The sequence below is a fragment of the Halyomorpha halys genome, unplaced genomic scaffold (genome assembly GCF_000696795.3).
Source record: "Halyomorpha halys isolate HHAL.00 unplaced genomic scaffold, Hhal_1.1 Scaffold154.1, whole genome shotgun sequence".
In the NCBI taxonomy this organism is placed as follows: domain Eukaryota; kingdom Metazoa; phylum Arthropoda; class Insecta; order Hemiptera; family Pentatomidae; genus Halyomorpha; species Halyomorpha halys.
This window is the reverse complement of record NW_027112031.1, coordinates 891,144-917,201: the sequence shown is the minus strand read 5'-3', so window position 1 is coordinate 917,201 and position 26,058 is coordinate 891,144. Positions and strand designations below refer to the sequence as shown.

General features: G+C 29.4%; 1 protein-coding gene across 2 annotated transcripts in view; it reads right to left on the bottom strand.

Moving 5' to 3' along the window:
• Positions 1 to 26,058, bottom strand: part of LOC106678682 (protein prickle) — a 430,151-nt gene that overhangs the window by 6,514 nt on the left and 397,579 nt on the right. For both annotated transcript variants that reach the window (XM_014417379.3, XM_014417378.3), the window contains 4 exons: positions 5,514 to 5,643; positions 3,683 to 3,925; positions 2,466 to 2,669; positions 592 to 790 (listed from right to left, as the gene is read on the bottom strand). In XM_014417379.3, the coding sequence (XP_014272865.1) occupies positions 592 to 790; positions 2,466 to 2,669; positions 3,683 to 3,925; positions 5,514 to 5,627 (760 nt within the window). In that variant the 5' untranslated portion in view covers positions 5,628 to 5,643. The remainder of the gene's footprint in view (positions 1 to 591; positions 791 to 2,465; positions 2,670 to 3,682; positions 3,926 to 5,513; positions 5,644 to 26,058) is intronic.

Below are 26,058 nucleotides of genomic sequence, written 5' to 3'. Positions count from 1 at the left end.
AATATACACACCTAATAAATATTTAAATTTTTTTCAATTCTCATTTTATTTAATTTAAATAATACATACAACTTGTCTTCAAGTGTTTAATTTAATCAATCCATAATGCAACCAGACTAATGCTGCTTGAATTGGACATTGCAGTTATTCTTATAGGAATGAGTGTCCCAGAAGGAAGATTAATTTTTTATTTAGTCATACATTATGTATATCCTTATGAACTACCTAGTTCACACCTATGAATCAGTCTAAAAAATAAAGAGAAAGTCATCACTTGATTTTTCTTACAAGAATGTCAGATTTAAGTTTAATTAAATAACTTGAAGACAAAATTTAAAGATACATTGTATTAGTATGAAATACATGAATATGAAATGGTTTCTTTCTAAATTAAAGCAAAAAAAAAAAAAAAAGAAAGAAAAACTAAGAACAAAAAATCAATTTCAAACTGTATAAAATACTTTTCTAGGTACTAATCTTCCTATTTTCAAATGAATAAAACAAAAATCAGGTATATAAAACTCAACCAAATGCTTTGAAGAAAATATAAAGAGATGATTATAAATTAGCATACAATTAAACTAATCTTACCATGATCAACCTTAATGGCTTCACCACAGGAATCACAGAACTCTGCAAACAAAGTATCAAAACAGCTTAGGCAATAAGGTCTACCATCACGCATAATGTATCTTTGACCTCCAAGCTGTTTATCACATTCTGAACAACAAAAATGTTTCATATGCCAGGCTCTTCCTTCTGCTTCAGTGCATTCATCGGCCAAGATAATCTGTAATTGTTAATTATTTCTTATACTCTATCAAAATAGACTTACATACATCTATTATATCTAATATATATTTAGCCTGATAACTTGGAGGCCTTGAGAGAAAAAGAGATCGGTCATGGTCATCGAACCTCAATATTAAGCCAGCCAACAATGTGATTGAAGAGAATTAACAGAGATGGCTGGGACATGTTCTGTGAATAGAACCAAGGAGAGTAGCTAGCGAGGCCTACCGAGCCAAAGTAGAGGGCAAGAGAGGAAGAGGACGGCCTAGAAGGAAATGGGAAGATGAGGTAAAAAGCGACTTCCAGAGAAGAGGACTTCTATGGAATGACAGAAGGTGCCTTGCAGAAGACCGGCAGAGCTGAAGAGGGCTCTATAAACTTCCTCTTTACATTGCTTAATGCGGTTCATGAGGATTGATTATGATGATGATATATATATTTATACATCTATTTATGTATATAATGGATAATATAAATAAAAGATGGTTGATTAAAAAGATGTAGGCCTACTGTATATTGTTTCACCAACCTCTATTGCTTTTTAATTTTGAGGTGATACTGTGCAGCATAGTCATCATAAATTCATGAAAGCCTGGAAAAACATTTGATTTCTTTAAAGTTAAAGGATTTGGGCCATCATAAATTCTTGTATTCTCAATATCATTATTATTTTCAGGCATTCGCAAACTGTAATTTTAGAGACATGATACACCAGTTTTACATGTTTTTTTTATGTTGTCATTCTGTTCAAAATGTTGCAAAGTCTTTAGGTGTTGCATTGTTTTTAAAAAAATCAAAAAAGTAGTTTCTGAAATGATTAAAAAAAAAAAAAAAAAAGAAATTTCTTTAAAGTTTATCATAAATAATTCCATTATATCCTAGCATATTTCTTTTTCTTTCCTTTTAACAAGAAAAACAGTGTTTTTCACCAAATCACTTTTATGTTGTCCTTTGCTGACCGCACCCCCCGACAAACTTCTCCAATCAGATCACTTTTACCTTCTTTTTGAGAGTGATAGTCTATTCTCTCATTTTCTTCTTTTATTTTCATATTTTTTATCTCAAAATAATTAAATTATGTCTTATTTTAGAGTAATTCATGTCCAAGTTAAGTGTCATATTAGTCCCAATGTCCATATGTATGATTACTTACTGATATGGTACATATATCAGGTACATATATCATTTGGAAAGTAAAGAAATATATCATTTCTAATAATCTGTTTAGTTTGCTTGAATTCTCGAAAATTTAATTGGGCACTTATCATGCTTGGAAGAATGAGAAATCTTGGAGCTAATCAGCCTATTTTGAGCGGGAATTTCATGATTTATCTCATTGGTCTGCCAAAACAGAAAAGTTATCCTTCCTATGCCTATTTGAATCAGTATTTACTTTTGACTGCAGAAAAAGGCTTGACCACCTTTCAAGAAAAATTAATGGCAAAATTTGATAGAATTGTACAACAATTTAATGTATGAATGATTTGACTACTTATTGAAATGAATGACAGTGACACCGTAGAACCAGGGAGTTAAGTGAATAGTAACAGAGGGTGTTTGATTAATTAGTAAATAATCATAAAACTATTCAGCAATTTTTTTATAATTTAAAGAATTCCATCCACCTGTTAAAAAAATAAAACAGATACAAAATTATTAATATTAAATATTACCTCGTCACAAGCTGAACAACGTGGTTTTAAAGTTTCTGCATGATGTCTACCACAATATAATTTTCCATTTTCATAAAAATAAATCAGATCTACAAGGAGTTCATTGCAAACAGTACAAGTAAAGCATGATGGGTGCCAACTTTTGTTTGGACCAGCTCTCGATGCTTGTACACACATGTCTCCAGCTGATAAAAGTTCTTGACACTAAAAAGTAATGTTTATTAGTATTTTAATTTATAACAAAATATATTTGCATAAGATAATCGTACATCTAATAGCATAATGAAGTATTGTTTATAGGAAAAAATTGAAGCTTGAAAAATAAATTCATAATACAAAATATAATTCAACAACAAATATTAACTATTATTCATAGGAAGGACTATGAGTTTATATATTTTTGATGACAAATTAAGCAGCAGATAAGACATTAATATTAGTAAAATATAAAAATGTTTTTTTATGAGTAAAGTGAGTAAATAAACAACTAAAAACATTGTCAAACATTTGTCTTATTTTCCAACATTGTTTTTTACTAAGTAAAGAAATTGGCTGTAAAGAATGATTACAGTATTAGAAATACTGGCATATCTTGATTACTAGTAAATATCAGAAAAGAACATTTAGAAACATCCCTGAAAATTAGGTCATTAAGTAACAGAATATTATTTCAAATAAATATTCTTTTTTATTATTTGATTTAAAAATCGTAAGAATGAAATTGATAAAAATATATAATATAAATATATAGATTATTGTGTAAGCCAGAGATCATAATAGCATGTGTGGCTTCTGATATTGGAGTTTTATCTCCTATTGTACATCACCAAACCATCTCTGTAATCTGACAGAGTAACAATAAAGAATGTAATTTTTATAATTGTGTATAATATTTTTTATTAAAGTTTTAATGAAATTCAAGGTAGATAAATAAATATCTTTCTGTACCTAATTAAGATTGATTGCTCATTGTAATATTATCAAAGATCAATTAGTTTATGCTAAAATTAATGAAGGAAACTATTTTTAGAAAATCCTATAATAGAATCTAACCTCAATATATTAGAATATTATTCGTAAGTATTCTGAATTGAATAAAAAAAAAATAATAAAAGAGTAAGGAATAAATATGTTTTAAAGAATGTAATAACATAAAGACAAACATTATGGCATGAAATTAAATATTAAATGAAGTAAAGTGTATTCAATTTAGTTACCAAAGCACATGAAGTTGGTGCATTTACTAATTTTGCACTTCCTCTTCCTAATGCATCTCTTTTTCTTTGAGCAGAAAATATTTTGAGCTCTTTTCGTTCTTCCTCAGTTAAGTTATTACAATAACATACTTCATTGTCCTGTGGAGGAAGCTGTTGTAAAAGTTGACGAACTCTGTACCTTTCTCCAGGAGAATTAACATAAGGTATTTTATCTTCTGATAAGCCAGAAAAATAAAGGTGTACCTGCAATTTAAGGTCCCTCTAAGAATGTTACTCATTATAATATTTTACTAATTTTAATAAATAATATGAGAACTAAATAAATAAGTATCAAGGCTTAAATATTGATCTTTATTCATATAAAAAATGACTCTATTACCTCTAAATAACAATAAATGTGATAATTAACTTTAATAATTAGTAAACTTTAATAATTAGTAGGTCTGTATAAAATTCTCACTTCTATCTTGACAATTAAGATATAAGAAACATTGAAAATGAGAATATGACACCTACAGGACAGCTAGGGTCCAAACAAAGAGGCAAGGGTTGTAAAGAACTCTCAGTAATAGATTCATTCACTGCAGCACAATTTTCGAAAAAAACAACGAAACGTCTCTAAGACATGGATCAATTATAAAAAGGCATGTGACACTGTTCCACACAGCTGGCTTCTGAAGTTACTAAATATGTACGAGATTCAATCTAATGTAAGCAGACACCTTTTAAAACTAATGGTAAGATGGAAAACTACGCTGAAAGTAAGAGCTAATTATGTGGCCAAACAAATGAAAATATTGAGAGGAAAATACACAGGGATATACCAATATACAATAATATATATTAATATATTAATAATATTTAATTAATATAATTAATTTAATTATTATTTAATTGAAATATTCATATTTCTTCATTCCTTTTGGATCATATAACTTTATATTTTATTTCTTTAACCCTGTTATTTTACTTGTATTTTTAATTACCTACATATATGTTTTACTTCCCACTGTTTTCATAACTTTTTATTATTATTTGTTTTTTCCTCTTACTTAATTTTATTATTATTTTTCTTATACAGCCTTTATCTTCTTATAATACTTAGACTATACATGTCTTTCAATATTAATTTGTATTTATAATCTTATCTGTTTTCTTATTTTCTAATCATTCTGTAATTCCTCTTATTCATTATGGTTGTTATTTTGTGTTCTGTTCTTAGCCCTGACGAAGGCTTGAAATTCTGGCTGAAACAGTAGCACTAATAAATAAGTTTTTACTTATTTGTGTTCTTTACTGACCGTACCCCCAATCATCTCCTCAGATAATTGTTTTAGTTTTATGGCACAGCCTAGCTCTAACAGTTTTGTAACTCAAGTTAGAAGAGCTTCAGTAAAAAACTACCTTATTATACAGACTGATCAGAGATTTGTTTAATTGATAAACCTTACCAAAAGCAAAGCTAACCAAATGTTATTTATGTGTTTGAGGAGATACCTATTTACATACTTAATACACCATTTAATTTTAAACGAAGATTAATACTAATTACTATTGTTATTTTAAGGCATCTAGCTATATATATATTTGTCTTTTTATTCCTAGTATTTCTTTTTCAAAAACTGTCTAGGGTAAGCCAGCCAGTAGCTTCTTGTAGCCTCCTGCTGAAGCACCAGTCTAACCCATAAACATTAAGGAGAGAATTTAAGAAGTAGGTGTAGAGTAGATCATAGACAAGGTTTTAAGTTCAACAGGGGCATTGTGATTCTAGATGTTCAGTCCAAAATATAAACAATTAATAACATGAAATACAACTAAACTTAAAATTTACCTGGTCTGGTCTTAAGCCTGGCGGTACCCACGTATATTCTTCTAAAGCACAACCAGAATCATCATCAGAATGTCTGCTTGGTGGGTCAACAGGTGCTTTTCCTCCTTCCGCCATACCACTCCTCCAGTCTCTGTAATGATTTGACAAATTTTATTCATAAAGAAAAGCATAGCACTTAATCTAATTTTTAATAGGAGTTCTATGCAATTGGAGCTAATATAATTGTATTGTGGGGTGATTTATATGATCTATCCAAAGGCCTTGCTAATGCACATTCACTCATATTATCAGTGTTACCAATAGAAGAAATTTGGAAGGAATGGGATAGATACTAGGATAGACAAGAATAACCAAAAGGTAACCAGTCTTTTGACATGCCACAATGCTGGAGGGAACCTGCCTCCAGACATTATACAGGATAAGGTTATGCTAGTGGAAATCCTGAATCAGTACCCTGAACTAGCAGGAGAGAAGTATGGATGAAACCAGTTTTCAAAACTTGTGGATGTAAGAAAAAGAAGGTGGGAGGATGTTGATAACTCCAGAAATAATTGTTGACTAAGAAGAGAAATACTGGAAGAGCCCTGAAGAGAATCAGAGGGAACCTATTTACAGCCTTGTAAGTTGGATCTTATTTACTCCAAGCAAACATTGTTGAAGTTTTCTAATAGTGAATCGATTTGGGTTGGTACAGGAAATTTATGTGGATTCCTTTTATTGATAATGTATACAAGTTACAAAATGTTATATACATCTATACTAGGTAATAATTAATGATATATTATCTGGTCATGGTTGAAATGTTACTTTGTAAGCTTCTATAGGGGGCGCTGGCGCGCTGAACGGGTTCTATTAGCTGTCGCTAGAGCTCGTGACTGTGTACTGTTCCAAAATTATTCTTGTGATTTTTTTCTTTCTGATGGAGTGTTTTAGAATTTATCTAAACTTTGTATTTTGTGCATCTACTACGAACAAACGATCGAGAACAGCCTTATGATGCTGTGATGTACGGCGATGTAATTCTAAATTGGTAATTCAGTATGTTATGGAATTAGGAAAGTATTACAGTGGGATTCATAACTTTTAAGTTTTAACAAATTATCAGTTTCGTGCCTACCAAGTGTTGAAATCTATTTTGTTTCATATTTATAATTTTTTTTATATAAAAGAAAATGTGTCATCCAGAAAATTGGGGTCCCAAAAGAGAATTTGATTAATCCATACCTTTTAGCGATTTCTCTGAATGATAATCTATGAATTGATATACCCTTGCGAGATAGCAATTGAAAGAAATACATCTTGGATTTGATGGGGAGAATATGTTTTTTTGTATATATTAAAGGCACATTACAGAATAACTACTCCACTGACAAACACAGAATGAACGACTGAATTTCTTGAAATTATGCACATAACATAAGGAGCTAATCTGGAAAATGTTCCAATATACAAAATGGTAGCAGTTTTTTGTTCTCCAAGAAAAGTAACTTCGGACAAAAATGTTCGACATTTTAAAAAAAATATTCTAGATTCATCTTAAGAATTTTGAACGTTACGTTATGTTATAAACGACGGCCAGTTAAGTTATCTCTAATCTTAATTATGCCTATAATTATTCAGTCCAAAAAGAAGAAAAGTTAGGACACAGTTAATTCCCCGATCGGTTTGCCCTCGTCTTCCTTGTCAGCCTATTATTAACTATTGAACCTTCCAAGAATAGAGATAGGTTATTATAATCATAATGGTACCGTAAAATGACGGTTGAAAGGGATGATCATTTTGCATGTTAATGCTAATATATAGGGACGAATTTTTTTTTTCAAGACCATAGCATTTTCGGGCCAATTTTAATCATTCTTCATTTATGAATAGATCCAAAAACGTTCAATACGGAAACAGATTCGTTATCAATAGCGTTATAAAATTCACTGAAATGGGATCTTATATTTTTCACGTATTATTTAGGGGTTAAAAAAAAAATATTTCGCGAGCTAATTAATTATTTAAAAAAAACTGACTTATGTATATGTATATATAAATATATAACAAAAAGAAAAGTTAAAAAACTCTCCCACCAAGATATATATATAAAAGGGAAGGAGTAATAATTTAAAGAAAAGTTTTAACCTTCGGGAAAAAAAGTAACAACTTATATACTTAGGAGTGGTGATATAGATAGGAAATACGCTTCTAGGAAAGAATAAATGTTTATTTAATAATTTTTAAATACGCTGCAGATTAATTTAGTTTAATTGTAAACTAATATTCAGGGCTAAAAAAAAAATATATTAAAAATTAGTTTTTATATACTAAATGCAAACTTCTCTTACGTATGAGTGCCAACTCAACCAAATCTAACCCATAATCTCTTGAAAACTCCAATATTGACTCCAATATATATATATATATATATGTCTGTCTAAATAATTTTATTTTGAATCGAAATGTCATACAATTTTGGTCTAATCATTGAGACCGTGAGTCAGACAACTTTCTCACTCATGTATACAGGGTGTCCCACAATCCACGTTCACCCCCTTCCTATAACCTCCATAATTCGAGGAATGTTGAATTGACTTTTTTTTGGGTCATAATATTGGCGTATGGTCTGTCTTTTGAGGATATTATTAATTACCCAACCTTCTCCAGCGCACCTAATTACAGAATTTCCATCAATATGGGGTAATTTCTTTACGGATCCCAAAAGAAAATCTAATTTTAAGATATATTCCATATCAGGCTAAATTTTGTTTTGATATCATAATTGAGGCATTAATTAATTAAAACTTCATCATTACGACAAGGAATTGAAAGATCTAAGACGGTCAAAAGAACTTAGGTTAAGATGAACGACTCTTACGGGAAATTGAACTTTCAAACGATTCAGTTCTTTAAGTGAATCGTCAACAACTGTAAAATATTATTTGCAGATTTTGATGATTAACACCTTTTAGTTTATTTTTGTGAACCATAGGGAAAAAGAATGATGTATTTATTTTTAAGTTTTTTAATTATTTTTTAATATGTTTATTGAAATTTACAACTGTATATTATATAATAAATTCTGTAATTTTTTATTTTTATTATAAATTTTTACGATTTGTATTTGGTTCCATAAAATTAAACCTAGTTTCATCAAAACAGAGTTGTGATCCATTCCATTTTTTTATTAACACAATAGAATAAATGTTTTTATACCAACTGCAAAACTGTTAGTGTACCAATTTAAAGTTCATTACATTCATTTTATTAAAAATATACAAAATGTGTTGTTTTTTTCATTAGAAATGTATTTTTGGTTTTTAAATATAAATATTATCCAATTCTTTGGATAAATAAAAATTATTTACTTACTTACTCTTAATCATTTCATTGTTTCACTGATTATGTATTTTATCAATTTAAAAATGACCTTTTCTTTTTACTAGTAGACCATAACTTAATTACCAAATGAAAAAAATGATAAAATATTAGGTTTGAATTTTTCATAAGTTCTCTCCCTTCAAGTAACTCGCTCTTTTGTGTCTTTGCTTTCAGGTCTTTGCTTTTCAAAACACTAATTGAGAATTTCAAGGGTTAATTTATAATATTATTGTTTTAGTACATTTATTTAGAATCCAACATTATTACATACCAACTCTTATGTATATAAACATTAATTTGTCCTAATTAATTTTTTTTTTCTTTTATTTTATAAGAAGTTTAGTTTTCTTACACTTTTGTATGTGGTATATGGTTTTATTTTTTTGGTTTCCTTTTTATCGATTTACTTCATTTACTACTTTTATTTAATGCAAACATCATTAAATGTCTATAATATTACTTAAAAGCTACAGCTATATAAAAATCATTAATGTTTTAAAAATTACAATTGCCTTTTTCAATTTATGATGTTTTACAATTCGATTTTTTTTCCAGATTTTGTATTTTGCGTTAAAGCACTAAAGCCCATTTTCGATGCTTCTTAGGTTTTTTTAATGAGACATGTCCCAGAATAAATAAAGAATACTATTTTATGTGAATATATATATATATATATACACGTGAAGTCTCAGTTATACGAATATGAGGGGGTACCAAAAATTATTCGTATAAGTGAATATTTCGTGTTAGTGAATACGCAATACATACATATTATGTATGTATATTTTTCAGAATTTTTTTCTCGTACTTAGTAGGTTCATATACGTATGTTGTATGCAGTTGAAAGAAAAACAAAGTAAAGTGAAAAAAAAAAATCATTTATTGTATAAAAATTTAATTTATCTTTAGTTCAAATTTTTGACAAAAAAATTGCGTTATGTTTGTTTGTTTTATGTTGCTTTTGGCTGAATGCATCATTCTATCGCATTCTGTTAAGGTGTTAGATTCCTTCTCACTAATTTCTTTCGCATATATAATACGTTTTACATCTTCAAATGGTTCAAGAGCTTCTGCAAAAGATGGAAGAGGCAAAGGATATTCGTAATCTGAATCGGAATCGTCCGAGCTTCCTTCCGTTGGGGTTGGGGCAATTTCTGCGATTATGGCTTCGTCGCATTGAGGCACGCAGACTGCCAAATTTACTAATATGTACAAAAAGCGGGTCCAAACTTTCCTTCGTATAACTGAATGTTTCGTATAAACGGATAATTACATACACATAATTAAGGAGTTTTTGCAGGGGATTGAGAAATTCTTTGCATAACTGAATGTTTCGTATAAGTGAGTTTCGTATAAGTGAGACTTCACTATATGTATATATATCAGTTATGATAGGATAAGGCACTGTGCCCGCCTTAATACTCCCTACCATTGTAAATAAACATTTAAAATGATTTTAAGGATCAATAACTCCAGAAATATAGTAGTGTTATTTCATTCTAATTGCGTACTGTTACTCTGCTCTGAACCTTACTTTTTTTTCGTTATAGTACCGACAACTCATAAGTTATATATATATATATATATATATATACCAACTCTTAACCATTTTATCGTTTCACGGATTATGTATTTAATCCATTTAAATATGACTTTCTTTTTACTTTTACACCATAACTCCATTCTTAAGTAAACAAATTAATAGAATTTTTGATTTGATTTAAATCGCAATAAAGTCACGATTCGGCCCTGTGTGCAATTATCTGATGGTGAATTGTTGGGGTACATATTTTAGTTATCATCTATTCTCAACTTTATTTAAAGAATTCAAGACTAATTATGATGTTCAAAACCATCATTAAAAATAAGTGGCTACAATTTTACAATTCCAGCGAAAACAATTTTTTTTTTTACATTGACTTTTAAAATATATGACAGAATGTATCATGGAATAAATAATTGTTAAGAGGAAATGATATAGCTAGAGAATTTATGGATCAAGAGCAAGGGCCGGTGAGGGAAGGCTAGAAGAGCAGGTTTTTGCAGTTGTAAAACTCGAGAGCCATAAAGGCGATTGGTCTCTGCTCTTGAGGAACACGCGTCCGTTTTCCTTTGCCGCTATCTTGAGAACGGATCTATCCATCATTTCTCATACCCCTTTAAAAACACCCTCCTCCCCCCTGAAGGAGTTAGAGACATTCATTTTTTTTTTCTTTTCATAGTGTAATTTAAACTTTTCTTCCCTCATCAAAAGATCCAAGGAACTGAATAATATCGTTCATTTTAAATAATATTTCATGGGAGCTAAGAATTAACAAACTGCCAACGTTTCGCCGGTTCAGATGTCATCAGAACAACAAGAGATCGACATGATATTTAGATACTTTCCTAAAACAAAAGGCCGTGTAAATCCAATTTTTAATTTTGCTCACTGATGTATGGTATATATCAGGGGTTGCCAACTTTTCTGTATATAAGGACTACTTTTTATCTAAAAAGTTTTTTTTTTGAAGATTTATTTATTGATAGATATTACAATCTGCTACACAGTTGTGAGCAATAGGTAATAGTGATGAATGATCTCATATATACTAAAATAAAAAAAAAATAAATAAAAAAAAACTCTTAAAATATATACAGACAAAAGAATAGACAAGATGAACATAATCAAACTATCTGAATGAAAAATAAATAAATAAAATAACATAATAATAAAATAATATATACAATATTTACACAATCGACCTGAGGATCCCTGAGCCCACTCTATCCCCCACGTGTGAGGGGTAGAGCAGAGCTCAAGAGATCCCAGTGCATCCCTCTCGCCGCATCACTGGTAATGAGCCAGTGGAGGCTGAGCAAGTGCGCTAAAGATTATCTAAAAAGTGTGTCCACTTTTCGAAGGAGGTGAAATGCATACTGTGTTTATGTATCAGGTGCATTCCAGCGAATCATGGGTAGATAAATAATATATATGCTCAAAACTATTTTTTATTTTTTAAATCACTTATTAAGTTTTCGAGATATAAGCTCATGAAGAAAATTAATTTCCAGACCCAAATTTTGATAGTAACATTCCGAACAGGCGTTACCTAAAAAAATTTTCCGACACTTTTTCAAGATAGATTTTTACTAACTTAAAATCCATTTTAATTTTTTTTATCAACTACAATGTATAATTTCTTCGTAAATATGAAAAAGTTGTTACAATGCTGCAGATTATGGCTGATAATTTGATTTTAATATTTTGCTTTCAGGTTTTTTTTTTTGGGCCAGGAAGACGTATCATGAAAGAATAATATGACTTACTTTTTGCTTATCTATCGATAGCTCGCCGAGTACACAACGTACCGAAATACTGATATACGGATTCTATCTACCTACGTTAAAAACAACAACAATAATTATTTAAAGGGCCAAAAATCTCACATCCAGGGGAATTAAAGGAACATGGATAATAGCTTTTGATCTATATGGAATATGTCTAAAACTATTGCTTGAAAGTTTTGTCTTCTACAATCGGTTCAAAGTCCATGGTATACTGAATTCAAGCAATCAAACGATCAACCCAAATTGGCCTCGCGATCGACTTGTTGGCCACCCCTGGTATATATAGTAAGGTGAAATTTCGAATTCGGCAATGCGGAGAAATTCCTGTGATAGTATAACAATTTAGCACTATGATAGTCCAATTTTTTTGAACTTACGGACATAACAAACAATGGAAAAATACACTTTGAATTAATTAAGAATATATTTTAAAAAATCAGAAGTAGAGGACCAAACCGCTACTAAAAAGCGACAACGGTAGTGATACTGTTAAAATCCAAAATGTATATTTTTCTGTTTTATTATAATGCTAAAAAAATTTGTATTTTATTAATATGTTTCATTCTTTAACTCACAAATCTTATTAAATTACGTGTTTTATTGTCAATATGACTGAATTGTCCAAAAAATCGCAGTGGATGCTCTTTGGTTTGTAATAAACAGCCAATTGGATCGGGAATTACAAATGGAGTCATTAAGAGGATTACATCAAATGCGATACATGAAGTTCTGCTGCAGGACATCTTATTATAAATTCTATATTTATCAATTCTATTATTGACATTACTCCTATTTTATCTTTTTTTTTTCTCTTCTTATTTTTTTACAAATTTTAATTTGTTGTTTTGTTCACATAAGAGGGCAATTGTTTATGTAAACGAATTGTTTAAGTATACGAATATTGTTATTTTTGTTATAACCTTACTTTTCTCTCTTATTGGGAATTATTTTTTTGTCTATTTATTTTATCTTATTTTTATTTTGATTTATAACGTTGTATATAGCGTTAGGGGTGTCTTTTGTATGAGACTATACTCCCTCCCCATAATCAATTGTTAAAAAAAAAATTAACTTATATTAACCATATAACCACCAGGCCGATCTGACATAAAATAAATAAATAATAAATGACTGAATTATTAATTTAATCAAGTAATAGTAATAATTTAATAACTAACAGTTGACTATCATTTCATATAGTAAAATATTATTGTTATTAAGGACGTTTATCACTTCAGTAGGGCTTTAAAAAATTCTTTAAACAATTTTGAAATTATCCTACATTAGCCAAAAAAGAGTCATCTTGATAAAAAAAGTTTCAAATCTAAGGCGCATAATATATATATATATATATATGACATGAAGACGTCTGTTAGTCCTCAAAATTCAGCTAATTAAATCCGCTTTAAAGTGGTCAATAATGAACTTCGTAAGAATAGCCGTTAATATCTAACAAAATAGTGATTTTTCGTTATTCGAAAAAAAAATCTGATTTTTTTTAAAAAGTGTATCTTGGGTATTATTAAACGTACAGAGATATATAAGGGTTATGTTTTAATAAATTTACAATACTTAAAATAAATAATGTTTATACCAACTACAACTTCATTAGAATCAATTTTATTAAAATTTTACAAAATTGTGTTGTTTTTTATTAGAAATTTATTGTTGGTTTTTGAACAAAAATATAATCTAATTAGTATTTGTGTTGTCATTATAAAGACGTCTTCATAAATAAGTGCCCAATAAATTGTCAAAAATCGCAATATTTTACCTGCGGTTTTGTTAATTTGGGCTATATGAATAAGAATTTTTAACATTTATGGTCCGACTCCCTGTATATATGAGAGCAAAAGTGGCTTTTGACTAGACCGAAATTGTATTACGTTTCGACTGAAACAGAATTTTTTAAATGGTTAAATAATAAAAAGTATTAAATGGTGATATTTAAATATTGGAAGATGGTTGGGGGTGTGGTCAGTCAAGAACACAAATAGGCAAAGACGTATTTATTACTACCAACGATTCGGCCAGACATTCATTCCTTCATCAGAGCCAAGAACAAAAACATGATAACAACTACAATGAATAAAAGGAATTACTGAATGATAAGAAAATAAATAATATTATAGATACATAAATAGTGCTGAAAGACATATATAGGGTCATATATGAAACGAAAGTCATATTTGTTGTTCTCAAGGTTTCATGAGTTAGGCCACGTTGGCTCTCTTATAGTACAAGAGCCCAAGAAGAGAAAAAAGGGAGTTATTTCACCCAAATTTTGGTTACTTTAATGAAAACTATGTATGATTACTAGTCAAAATTGATGAGTCTGCTAAGTATAGGTAGGGGGAATAAAAAATGGCGGCTGTTTCAAAGCGATAAAAAACAAATTTTCCATTCGGAGCTCTATATCTTAAAAAGTAGGAACAACACAAGAAAACCTAAGAGAACGTCATTTAAAGAAGAGTAAATTTTCTAAAATATGAGCCCTAATAGAGTTATTTACGTTAAATAATTTTCGAGATATAGCTTTTTAAAAAGCAACATTTCATAAAAATGTTGTATGGCAGGTACTGAAAGATCAGTAATTAGTGTATTTATTTTGAAAATTTATATCTCAAAAACCATTTGACGTACAGATATCTATTAGCACTCACATTAAAGCTAGTTTAATGAGCTATAAATTAGTTTATGATGTTTATCTTCGTAGGAGTAATAGTTTACATGCAATTTGCTAAAATAAATTGATTTAAAGTTGTTCGGACAAATTTTCATTTGCCAAATTCATATTCATAAGTGAATATCATAAAAACTACTACCCCTACGAAGATAAGTGTCATAAACTACGTTATAGTAAGTTAAATTTCCTTAAAAAATAGTGGCTGTTTCAAAACGTTAAAAATAATTAATTTTTTATTCGCAGCTCTATATATTTAAAACTACCAACAATAGAAAATTTAAGAGAGCATCATTTAAAGTAGAGTAAATTTGCTAAAAGGTAAGCCCTAATAGATCTATTTACGTTCAATAGTTCTCGAGATATAGCTTTTTAAAAAGCAACATTTCATAAAAATGTTGTATGGAACTTACTAAAAGATCAGTAGTTAGTGAATTTATTTTGAAAAATCTATATCTCAAAAACCATTTGTTGACTATAAATCAATTTTATTTATTAAATATGAAAACTACAATTCCTACGAAGGTAAAGGTCAGAAACTACTTTATAGTACATTAAACTAGCTTTAATTTGAGTGCTGATAGACATCTGTAAGTCACATAGTTCATGAGATATAAATTTCTCAAAATAAGTTAACTAACTACTGATATTACAGTACATTTTTTATGAAGTTTTTTTTTCTCGAGAACTATTGGACGTAAATAGCTCTATTAGGGCTAATATTTCACCAAATTTTCTCTTCTTTAAATAATGTTCTTTTAGATTTTCTAGTGTTGTTGGTAGTTATTAAGATATAGAGCTCCGAATAAAAAAATAATTATTTTTAACGTTTTGAAACAGCCACCAATTTTTATTCACCCTACCTGTACTTGGCAGACTCATCAATTTTGACTAGTAATTATACATAGTTTTCATTAAAGTAACCAAAATTTGGGGTGAAATAACTGACCTTTTTCTCCTCTTGGGCTCTTGTACTATTAGCCTCACAGGAAAACACTCTTTGAATTTAAAAATGTAAAAACATTTTTTTCAGCCCTGATTATTGGTTACCAAGTAATTTAACTAAAATATGTTAGTCTGCAGACTTGCTTAAAATTATTAAGTAGACATTTATTCTTTCCTGGAATTTCCTATTTCTATGTGAATTACTTATATATTTTTTTTCACAACGTTTCGAAAAGTTTCAAATTTCCCTTTAAAGCAATACCACGCCGTTTGGTTCCCTGGTTGTCAATCCTTCTTCATGACAGGTGTGAAATAAAGAGCGAAAGTTAAAAAAAAATAAATAAAAAATAAGTAATCGCCTAACACTGACTTTGAGAAGAGAAAGTAACGGTAATAAATCACCTGAAATGAGGTGGATCAAGGTAAAAAAAAATGAACGAAGAAATATTGGTTTGTCCAAACTAGAATTGAGAAATAGTTATAAAATATAATTAAATAAATTTCTCAATAACAACAATACAATATTTTTTAAATATATTAAAATAAATAAAATGTAAATATTTTAAACTTTTTTGTTATATTTTTTTAATTTAACTTTTATTCTTTTGTTTTAGGTTATCTGAATCTTCTTTGTTTTAATCAGTAGTTTGGAAGTGTAGTGCACATTATTTGATAATAGAGAGCGTATGAAACTCTCATTAAAAAATAATGTCAGTTAAAAATTGAAATATTTTCCAATAAAAATTTCTAAAAACAGTTCACTGCCGCAAATTTATGACTTCTGTAACAAAAATAGATATTACTACTGATTTTAATGAGATAATACTTAAAGAAAAAATTTTTGATTAAGTCTTTGTAATATATTTTTCAGGAAAGAAGTCTAAGTTTTCATTTCATTGATGGTATTAAATTTGTGATTTTACTGTTGTTCATTTATATTTTTTAAGGCATATTTATCTCTTTTCTTGATATTATATATTTCCATTTTTCATTTTGGGCTTTATTTATTTATACAAGTATATGTCTGTTGTATGTGGGAGTGGGTAGCTCATTAGTAAGGCACTGTGCTACAAACTCCAAGGACCTGAGTTCGAATCCGTCTAGGGCAGACAATTATTCTCTGTTTCACTGCAGCCGTGAGTCAGCACTGTGGCTCAGGAGCCCTCTAGCCTCATAAATTGGGTAAAAATCTTGCGTCAGAGCGTAATTCTGACCAAAATCACCTGATTGCACAACCGTTGATCTAGTAACAGTACTTCCTAGCAAAGTGATGCACCCCTAACCTTTTAAGTTGCGATTTATATATCTTAGATCCTCTATTGAAAATATTTCTTAATTAATAAGGACGTCCCTATGGGAGGCTTTCGAGTCGACAAAAATTTGAAAATCCAACAGTTGAGGAAGAATAGAAACCTACTTCAGATAGTAAATATTGTGGATTAAAATTTTACTAAAATATTTACTTAAATTTCAGACTGATACCAATACCTTTGAAATTAAATGATACAATATTGTGTTAAGAGTCAACATTTGCAACAAATCCTCAAGATTTGGGAAAATCAAAATATTTCTTAGATATAGTTGGGTGACCTGATCAAAATTGTAGCAACGCTTCTGATTACAGTGAAGTTTCGTCTAATAACCACTTTAATCGGCAAAACAATTCATAATATACTTAATAAGATATTTTGAATTAAAATAAATAAAATTTTATTAAAATAACATATTTGAATAGTGTCATAGGTTATATATTTTTAAAATTTCTTTTTTGAATTTCCCTGCTTTATAAATATAATCAAAGGATGTTCTGATCTCATTAAAAAAAAATCTCGAATATGCTATTACAAATATTATAATGAGTTATCGATTCGCAGATAAGATTAAAAACCCCTATATCGATGTAGTAACTCGAATCGATAAAAAACATCAGTATGAAGTAATGTGGACAAAAGACTTCCTTTATTGAAAGGATAAATTAGCATAAAAACGATATTCAGATTCAGAATAAAAATGCTAATTGATTCATCTTAAAATATCATAAAAAAACCAAACGATCCCTTTCCGAAAAGGTTGCCGATTCATGTCCGAGAGAATTGCCCTAAAATATTTCTCATTTGACTAAAAAGTATTATTCATTAAAACATAAATATTAATCGCGACTCATTCCATTTCATAATTATCCTTCATTACGCCAAAGCGGTTCCTTTCTTCTTGCCTTAATCTGTGGAAAATTAAAAACATCTAAAAAGCTCTGAACGCTTTAACTCCAGCAGCCCTCTAGCTGTTAGTTGAACAGCTTTAATAGTACAAGAGCCAGTGGAAAAAAGTCAGTTGCTTCACCCCAATTTTTAATAACTTTAATGAAAATTATGTGCAATAACTAGTCAAAATACTGTTAACTGTATAGTTAGGAGGAATATAAAATGGTGGCTTTTTCAAAAATTAAAAAAAAAACTAATTTTTCATTCAGAGCTCCATATCGCTAAAATTACCAACGAAACTAGAAAACCTAATAGAACATCATTTAAAGTAGAGCAAATTTTCTAAACCATGAGATGTACAAATGTCTATTAGCACTCTAATTAAAGCTAAATTAATATGGTATAAAGAAGTTTATGACGGTTATTAACTACATTACAGCACATTCAACTAGATTTAATATGAGTGCTGGCAGACATATTTACGTCTGAGATATAATTTTTCATAAACCAAACGTTTCGTCCCAACAACTAGAAATCATCATCTTGTTAATTTATTTTAGCAAATAACATGAAAACTACTAATCCTCCGAAGATAAATGTCAAGAACTATATTATAGTACATTAAACTATCTTTATTTTTGGTGCTAATAAACATCTGTACGTCTCACGGTTCCTGAGATATAGACTTCCCACAATAAATTCACTCACTACTGATGTTTCAGTACATTTTTTATGAAATATTGCTTTTGAAAAACTCTATCTCGTGAATTATTGGACGTAAACATCTCTGTTATGGTTCATATTTTAGTAAATTTATTCTACATTTAATGATGTTCTATTAGGTTTTCGAGTGTTGTATATACTTTCAAAGATATGAAGCTCCAAATGATAAATTAATTTTTTTTAACATTTTGAAACAGCCCCCATTTTTTTATTCCACCTGACTATAAAGAGTTATATAGATATAGAAAAAAACCTAAGATCTCTTACTCTATTCAATTTTTAGTTTCGTTAAAACAAATTTATTTTGTTTTTTATATTGTGTTTCTTTTAGTGAACTATTCTACTGCTATGATTGTTATGTTGCTTTCTACTGATGATTTTTGTAAATTTGCTTAATTTTTCAAAAGGTCGTTGCTGATAACTGGAGAGGAGAGGTATAAAGCAGTGAAATCGGAGGAAAATGTATTGGATGTATTGATAAATTGTTATTCGGCTATGTGCGAAAAGGAGGAAAACTAATATATGTACTCGTATATAGAAAAAAAAGGAATTTTTTGTTAAGAAAAGATGTATTTAAGTGTATTGTATATAGTGTATTGATGATTATTTTTTGAAAAATGAAAAATGTTAATGTATTGTAGTGTATATATATATATATATATATATATATATCCAATTATGGATTGATGGGCACACTGTGTTTGGGCAGCATAGGCAAAAAAAGCCATTTCTCTTTCTACATTTTTTACAAAAAAAAAAAATTTTAATAAAATTTATTTTGCTTCTGTAATCTTTTTTGTTACACATAAACATTACAACAAAGTTTTAACTTATATATTCAGACATGTTTTAGAATTTTTATAATATATAATAACTGGGTTCTTTAGAACCTTAGCAGAATAGAGCATATTTTTATTGAGAAATATCCCAGATTTTTTAAAAATTTTTGGTCATAATGTTAGTAATATATTGCAATTGTAACTTTTCTATTCATCTTTTTTGTGTTTAGTATTTCAGGATTCAATCATAAAACATATATAGAGCCAATTGCATCGGTGATTCAAATACAGACAATAGAGGATTAAATAAAAAAAATGTTCGTCATGTTCCACTCTCAGTTACTTACAGTTAAAGGAGCAGTGACCTACAACTTGCGAAACCCAACCACAACCCGAAGACTGAAGCACAGGCTGCTGCAGGACATCCCGTTATAAGTTAAATAAGTTATAAGTTCTATATTTATCAGTTCTGTTATTGTCACTCTAAAATTTTATTTTATCTTAACTTCTTTTTTTTTTTTCGTCTTTTTATTATATTCATTTTCTTTCCTTTTATTTTTTCCATTAGAAGTCAATTATTTATTTTGTCAAATCCATAAATGTCATTGTTGTTTTTGTTATTAACTTTACTTTTATCTTTTATTAAGAATTATTATTTTAATCTATTTATTTTATCTTAAATTTTTTTTTTATTTATAACATTGTACATAGTTAGGGGTGTCTTTTTTATGAGACTATACCTCTCCCACATAATCAATTGTTAAAAAAAAAAAAAATGTATCTCTTACATTAAGTAAGGGCCACCAGACCGATCTGGTATTAAATAGATAAATAAAAAATAAAATAAAAACATGTATAAACATGTTTAATTTTTTTTATTACCGATACTATAATGAATAATAACTAAGCATGTAACAATTAAATTTAATAGTGGAGCAATATAATAGCTAAGAAGATTAGAAGGTCGTGGGAAACAGCGAAAACGGAAGCTGGTTGGTTCTGCTTCGTGGTCTCGTCCTCAATGGTTCTTAATGCAACGGAAAATTTCAGTCTATCAAAGGGCAACGGAATTTTCTCATTTCTTTTTTTTTTTTTTTTGAAAAAAAAACATAATGAAATAATTTTGTAAGTGCATTCATGTCCGATTCAGCTCAGAAGAAACAACAATTATGACACGGAATTGCATTTATAATATAAAAATTAATCGAGTACAGGATAATTCGATAATATGGAATTCTTTTATTACACTCTTAACTTTATTAAGTAAAGTAATAATTCAAATGATAATTATACAAGTAATAATTTTGTATCACTTATCAATTTCGGAAACTAAAATATTATTTAAAAAATAATTAAAGTTATAATCAACAGTTTGTGGCTTATATATGAGGAGAAGATTTTATAATAAAATTTTTATATTTTATTTATTATACTTTTTTTTTTTAGTTTATGGTCGAGAACATAATCATAGCCTTCAAGGAGGATAAGTTGGATACAATTTTTTTTATGACTTCCTTCCTAGTTATTTCTGAAATATGTAGATACGGGGAGGGTAGTTATCTACAGGTTACCAACCTATTCTAACTATGGATGGGGGTCAACTTTTCATTTTGTGGGGGCAACACAGAAATAAAAGTCAACCCCCCAGGCCGAATTCTAACCGACGCCGCTGAAGTCGTGAGTCCCTTAACTTCCTCAGCTACAAACGGCCCTAAATTGAATAATACCAAACCATGGATGGAATGTCAGATTACACAAAAATGGTAGTTTTGACACGTGTTGGAACAAGCCTAATGACTATAATGGCTCTGACCCCAATGTCGATCTACGGGTGATATAAAAGAAAACAATCTTGATATTGGACTATTACATATCTGTATTTCAATAAAAGAATCAAATTAATTAAATTACCAATTCTAGAAAACGTACGAATTCTGTAATATTTTCTTATGAATTAGAGACATGGAAAATAAAAACGCATAACTTATAAAGTGGAGCAATGTTATCCCTCGAAGCAAAACAGTACTACACTACCTCAGTTTTATGATTAATAAATCATAGTACTTATTAAAAGCAGAATTCAATGCTATTTAATTTTTCGAGGTGAAAAATAAAAACCTAATTCATTATTTTATTAAATTACCTAGCTAATTATTAAGAGTTTAGGACCGCGTAAATGAGTTTCAGTATTGAGTGTAAAAGACAATAATATTTACAATATGTTGCTGACGTATGTTTTATTGGCTAGGTTTTATGCAAGTTAACGAACGCTATATTATTTAACAGCTATTATTATAAATAGACTATCATTATAAACTATATAGTATAAACTATAGACATCTGGCACATTTCGGCAGACCCTGACCATAGAGGAAGTGACCTTTCCTCAGTATTCTATACCAATGTAAAAGAAAAAGCAAGGGTTAACACTTAGGCAGGTACAAGCTGCCATCTCACAATGGACTTGCATCAGTCTAACTATTTTATGGTTAACACATGTAAGTCAGTTCTCACGAGTCCTTGGGTCATTCCAATTTCTTGGAAGGCGGGCCACCCTGTTCAATTCACGCCTTCCCCCCCCCCCCCTTCCAGATATTTCCTAAATTATCTGATTGGTCCAAACCCCTTCTCCTATTTCACTATTTCTCCTACCGCCTCTTCTTAAGTGTTCATATATATATTTCCTAGACTAGATAGCTAAGTAAGAGAAGTTAGAAGATAGAGACTGAGTAACAGTAACATGTAGTTCTTGTAAATATGTTAGAATAAAGTCATTTTAGTCTTCACTGATTTATTATGTTATGTAATTTGCACCATGATCCCGAACTGTCACACTATCTCATTTATAATTACCTAATGTGACACATGAGTCGTTCAGAAGCCAATTCGGTTTAAGTCCAGAAAACAAAAATTGAGAAAATTAATATTTTTTTGATACATGAAAAACATATAAATGCAAGTGCAAGCTCTGAAAAAAACAAAACAAGATATATACAGGATATTTAAATAAAAACGTAAGTATTTATTGGAACAATGACAGCATCTTAAAAAATTTAGAACTTATAAGTTCATATAAAGATATATCTTTTAATAGCTGAAAAAAATAACAAATTTATGTAAAAATAATATAATAACATTTGTTGTCATAAGTTTCATGTTTATTCATCATAACAAACATCTTCTGATTTATATTTACATTTTTATCTCCACGTTTTGTTCTTAATGTCCTGTAAAAGATGTGTTTAATTGGAGGTATATACTTTAATAAACTCAGGATGACTGTTTTTGTTTCTTATAATGTTCTGCCATTAGGATATAATATTGGTTGAGTTAATATTATTATATTCAAAAATTATATAGTCGCCCGTTACTTATTTGATATGTTTCTTTAAAACATTTTTTCCAAATAACATCGTGGCCTTTAAGTCCAATAAAATATTCTAATGACTGAGATCTTGGTACTTCGTTGTTATTTCTGGGTCGTCTTTTGATAGCACGAACTCTAATCGACCGCCTTAAAAAAAATATTTTGCTTATGATGACCATTAAGCTTGTAAAAATTTTTCATCACTTTCTTTCTTTGAGAAAAGATTATCTTGCGATTACAAAGCCGTAAACAGTTACAAGATTTGTTATCAAATTTCTTTGGAGGAATTATTTGTATACTTTTTAGTTTTTCAGCATTTCGAGACCATTTCTCAGGATTTCCGCTACGTTTTTACTAAGTTTTTGGTCATTTTTATTTTTTTCTACATTTTCGTTATCATACAATGTATCAGTATCAATACGGTTATAGCTCCTTGAATTAGGATAAAATAGTGTATCACTTTCACTGTGTTATATTTCACTTGACATTTTTATTTTGTATATCCATACAATAAATATTTTTTATTATTTTAAAAAGTCAGTTTTTACAGTTATTAAAGAAAATTTATTTAATCTTTTTTTTAAAACAAAAACACTACAATGTGATATTTTTATGTTCTAACCAAACTTTAGATGTGTCAAATAAAAAGAAAGCACATACATAAAACTCGAACAATACTAAATAGTAGATGTAACAGTTAGAGTTACTATGAATTTGTTGTTTTTTAGCGTTACCAACAAATATTGAAAGAACAAGCAAAATTTAATTATTATTTATTAAATAAATCAAATTTTATCCTTGTTTAGTCTTAACACTTTTTATTACATCAATAGTCCAACGTTTCCGCCAATTCGGCGATCCTCAAGGACAATCTTCAAATATAAATTCTCACTGAGTTCAGTTTATTCATAGGAAAGTGATAGTGTGGATTAATTGAAAATTAAAAGTTTTAAAAATTAATGAAGTTTTAAAAAAATAGGGTGTGTTTGACTTATAATTAATGACCTGGGCAGAATAGCCTGCAAAACAATTTTAAATTTTGATGTGAGGTGAGAATTTATATTTGAATATTGTCCTTCAGGATGACCGAATTGGCCGAAACGTTGGACTATTGATGTAATAAAAAATGTTGAGACTAAACAAGGATACAATTTGATTTATTTAATTAATAAATACCAGTCTCAAGAAATTGAAAAAATTATATTTAATTTAATTTTTCCTTCGAATTCCTCTCGTATTCAATCCTTACAATCCAAAAACCTTCGTAAAATCCTCAATGCTCCTTACTTTGTCACAAATAAAATCATACGTAAAGACCTTAATGTTCCCTATGTAACCGATCTAGCCCGAAACAGATATCACTCCTTCCATTATAAACTCTCTAACCACTCAAACCCCCTAGTTTCTAATCTTGCATCCTCTTCCATTCCTGAAAATCCTCCGAGGCGCCTGAAAAGAAGATGGCCACGAGACCAGCTAATGTAAAATGTCATTAGAGTGCTACCAATGGGTAGTTTCTCTACATGCCTGTAACACTCCAATTTAACTTAGATCAGATTTACTAAATGTATTATAATGTACAGTTGTAAATAGCAATAAATAAATATTAAAAAAAAATTATTTAATTTTAATTTCAAAGTTTATGTAAAAAAGTATTCAAAGTTGCTTCTGAAATTATTTTACAATATATTTAGAAGCTATGAAAAAAGGGCTGTCTGACCTAGAAAAAAGGATGCAACGAGTAAATCCTTTAACGACAAAGAAGAATATTATTTATTTCATCAACATTTATGAAAATCAGAAAATATCAAAAATGGCTACTGAGCAGCTCATATGATATTGGTTCTGAACCCTTGTGCATAGCGGAGGACAACTTCCTCAATGATCACAGCTTCTTCTTCTTTGAATAATTAATAATTGCCTAATTGATAGCATATAAAAAAACAACACAGTTTTCAAGTCAATGTGAAAGTTTTTTAGGTTATTTAATTTTTTTTTTTTTTTAATTTTTAAATATTCAAACTGATAAAATGCAAACCAAATCCTTTAAGGATAAAAACAAATATATGCAAATAATAACCACAACTTCAGTTGACAGTTAATTTTATAATATAAAATTTCTGTTTTGTTTTTTTCTATCGGAGGAGTGATTTAAATTGACTTGGAGAAGGCAGGGTGAGAATTAGTAAGAGCATGACCAGTTCTGAATAGGGCTTAATTCGACTGACAGCTCCGGCCGAGGCATCCATCTTGGAACTAGTTCTTGTTTTATTTTATTAAACGGAGGTTCGAAGCTCTACCATCGGTACAATGGAGACTGTTCATCGGTGTCCAAATGGTAATGAAAGCCTGCCTCTTCAGAAGTAGACGGGAACGTCAAAACGTTAAGGTACAGGTGATTAAATAAAACAAACACCTTACTAATTGCGAAACAAAACGATACTCGATCTCGATGTCGATGCCCTTTGAATATTTAAATAATTAGTGTATATCAAGGTAATATTTTATGATGTATAATTTAATAACGTCCTTTTAAATTATAATAATATGAAATGAAATGAAGTATCCTTTTATTTGTGTAAAAATTGGAAGTATACAAAATCATCATCAGCGCGACAGCCCGTTACCGAGCCAGGGCCTCCTATAGTAGCTTCCGCCAGGCTGTCCTGTCTTCTGCTGCAACTCTCCAGTTTCGGGTTCCTGAAGGACCCGGGCATCTGTAGATACAGCGTCCAACCACCTCAGGTTCGGCCTACCCAATCTTCTCTTTCCATATAGCTGCTCGGATAGGACATTATTTGGAATGTCAACGCCCGCCCATCGAAGTCGAACCAACCTTATACCTAGACTTGACAATATCATTGTCTCTGTACAAGGCCGATAGCTCCGCGTTCTTCCTTCTTCTCCATTGCACTCCTAAAAGGTTCAAATATTTTTCTGAAACTGGACCTTTTGAAGACCAAGAGACGATTAAGTAATATATATATATATAAGTTACAATCAGGGTATAGCTATTATGATTCTTAATACCTAAACTCCCCATGTCAACATACCAGAATGTATATATATAGGATTAGAGAGTAGAATAAAGTAGTATCTCAGTGAACCTTGTGCGTCTCATTTAGTGTCCCTACTTTCCTTTTTTTTAACTCTA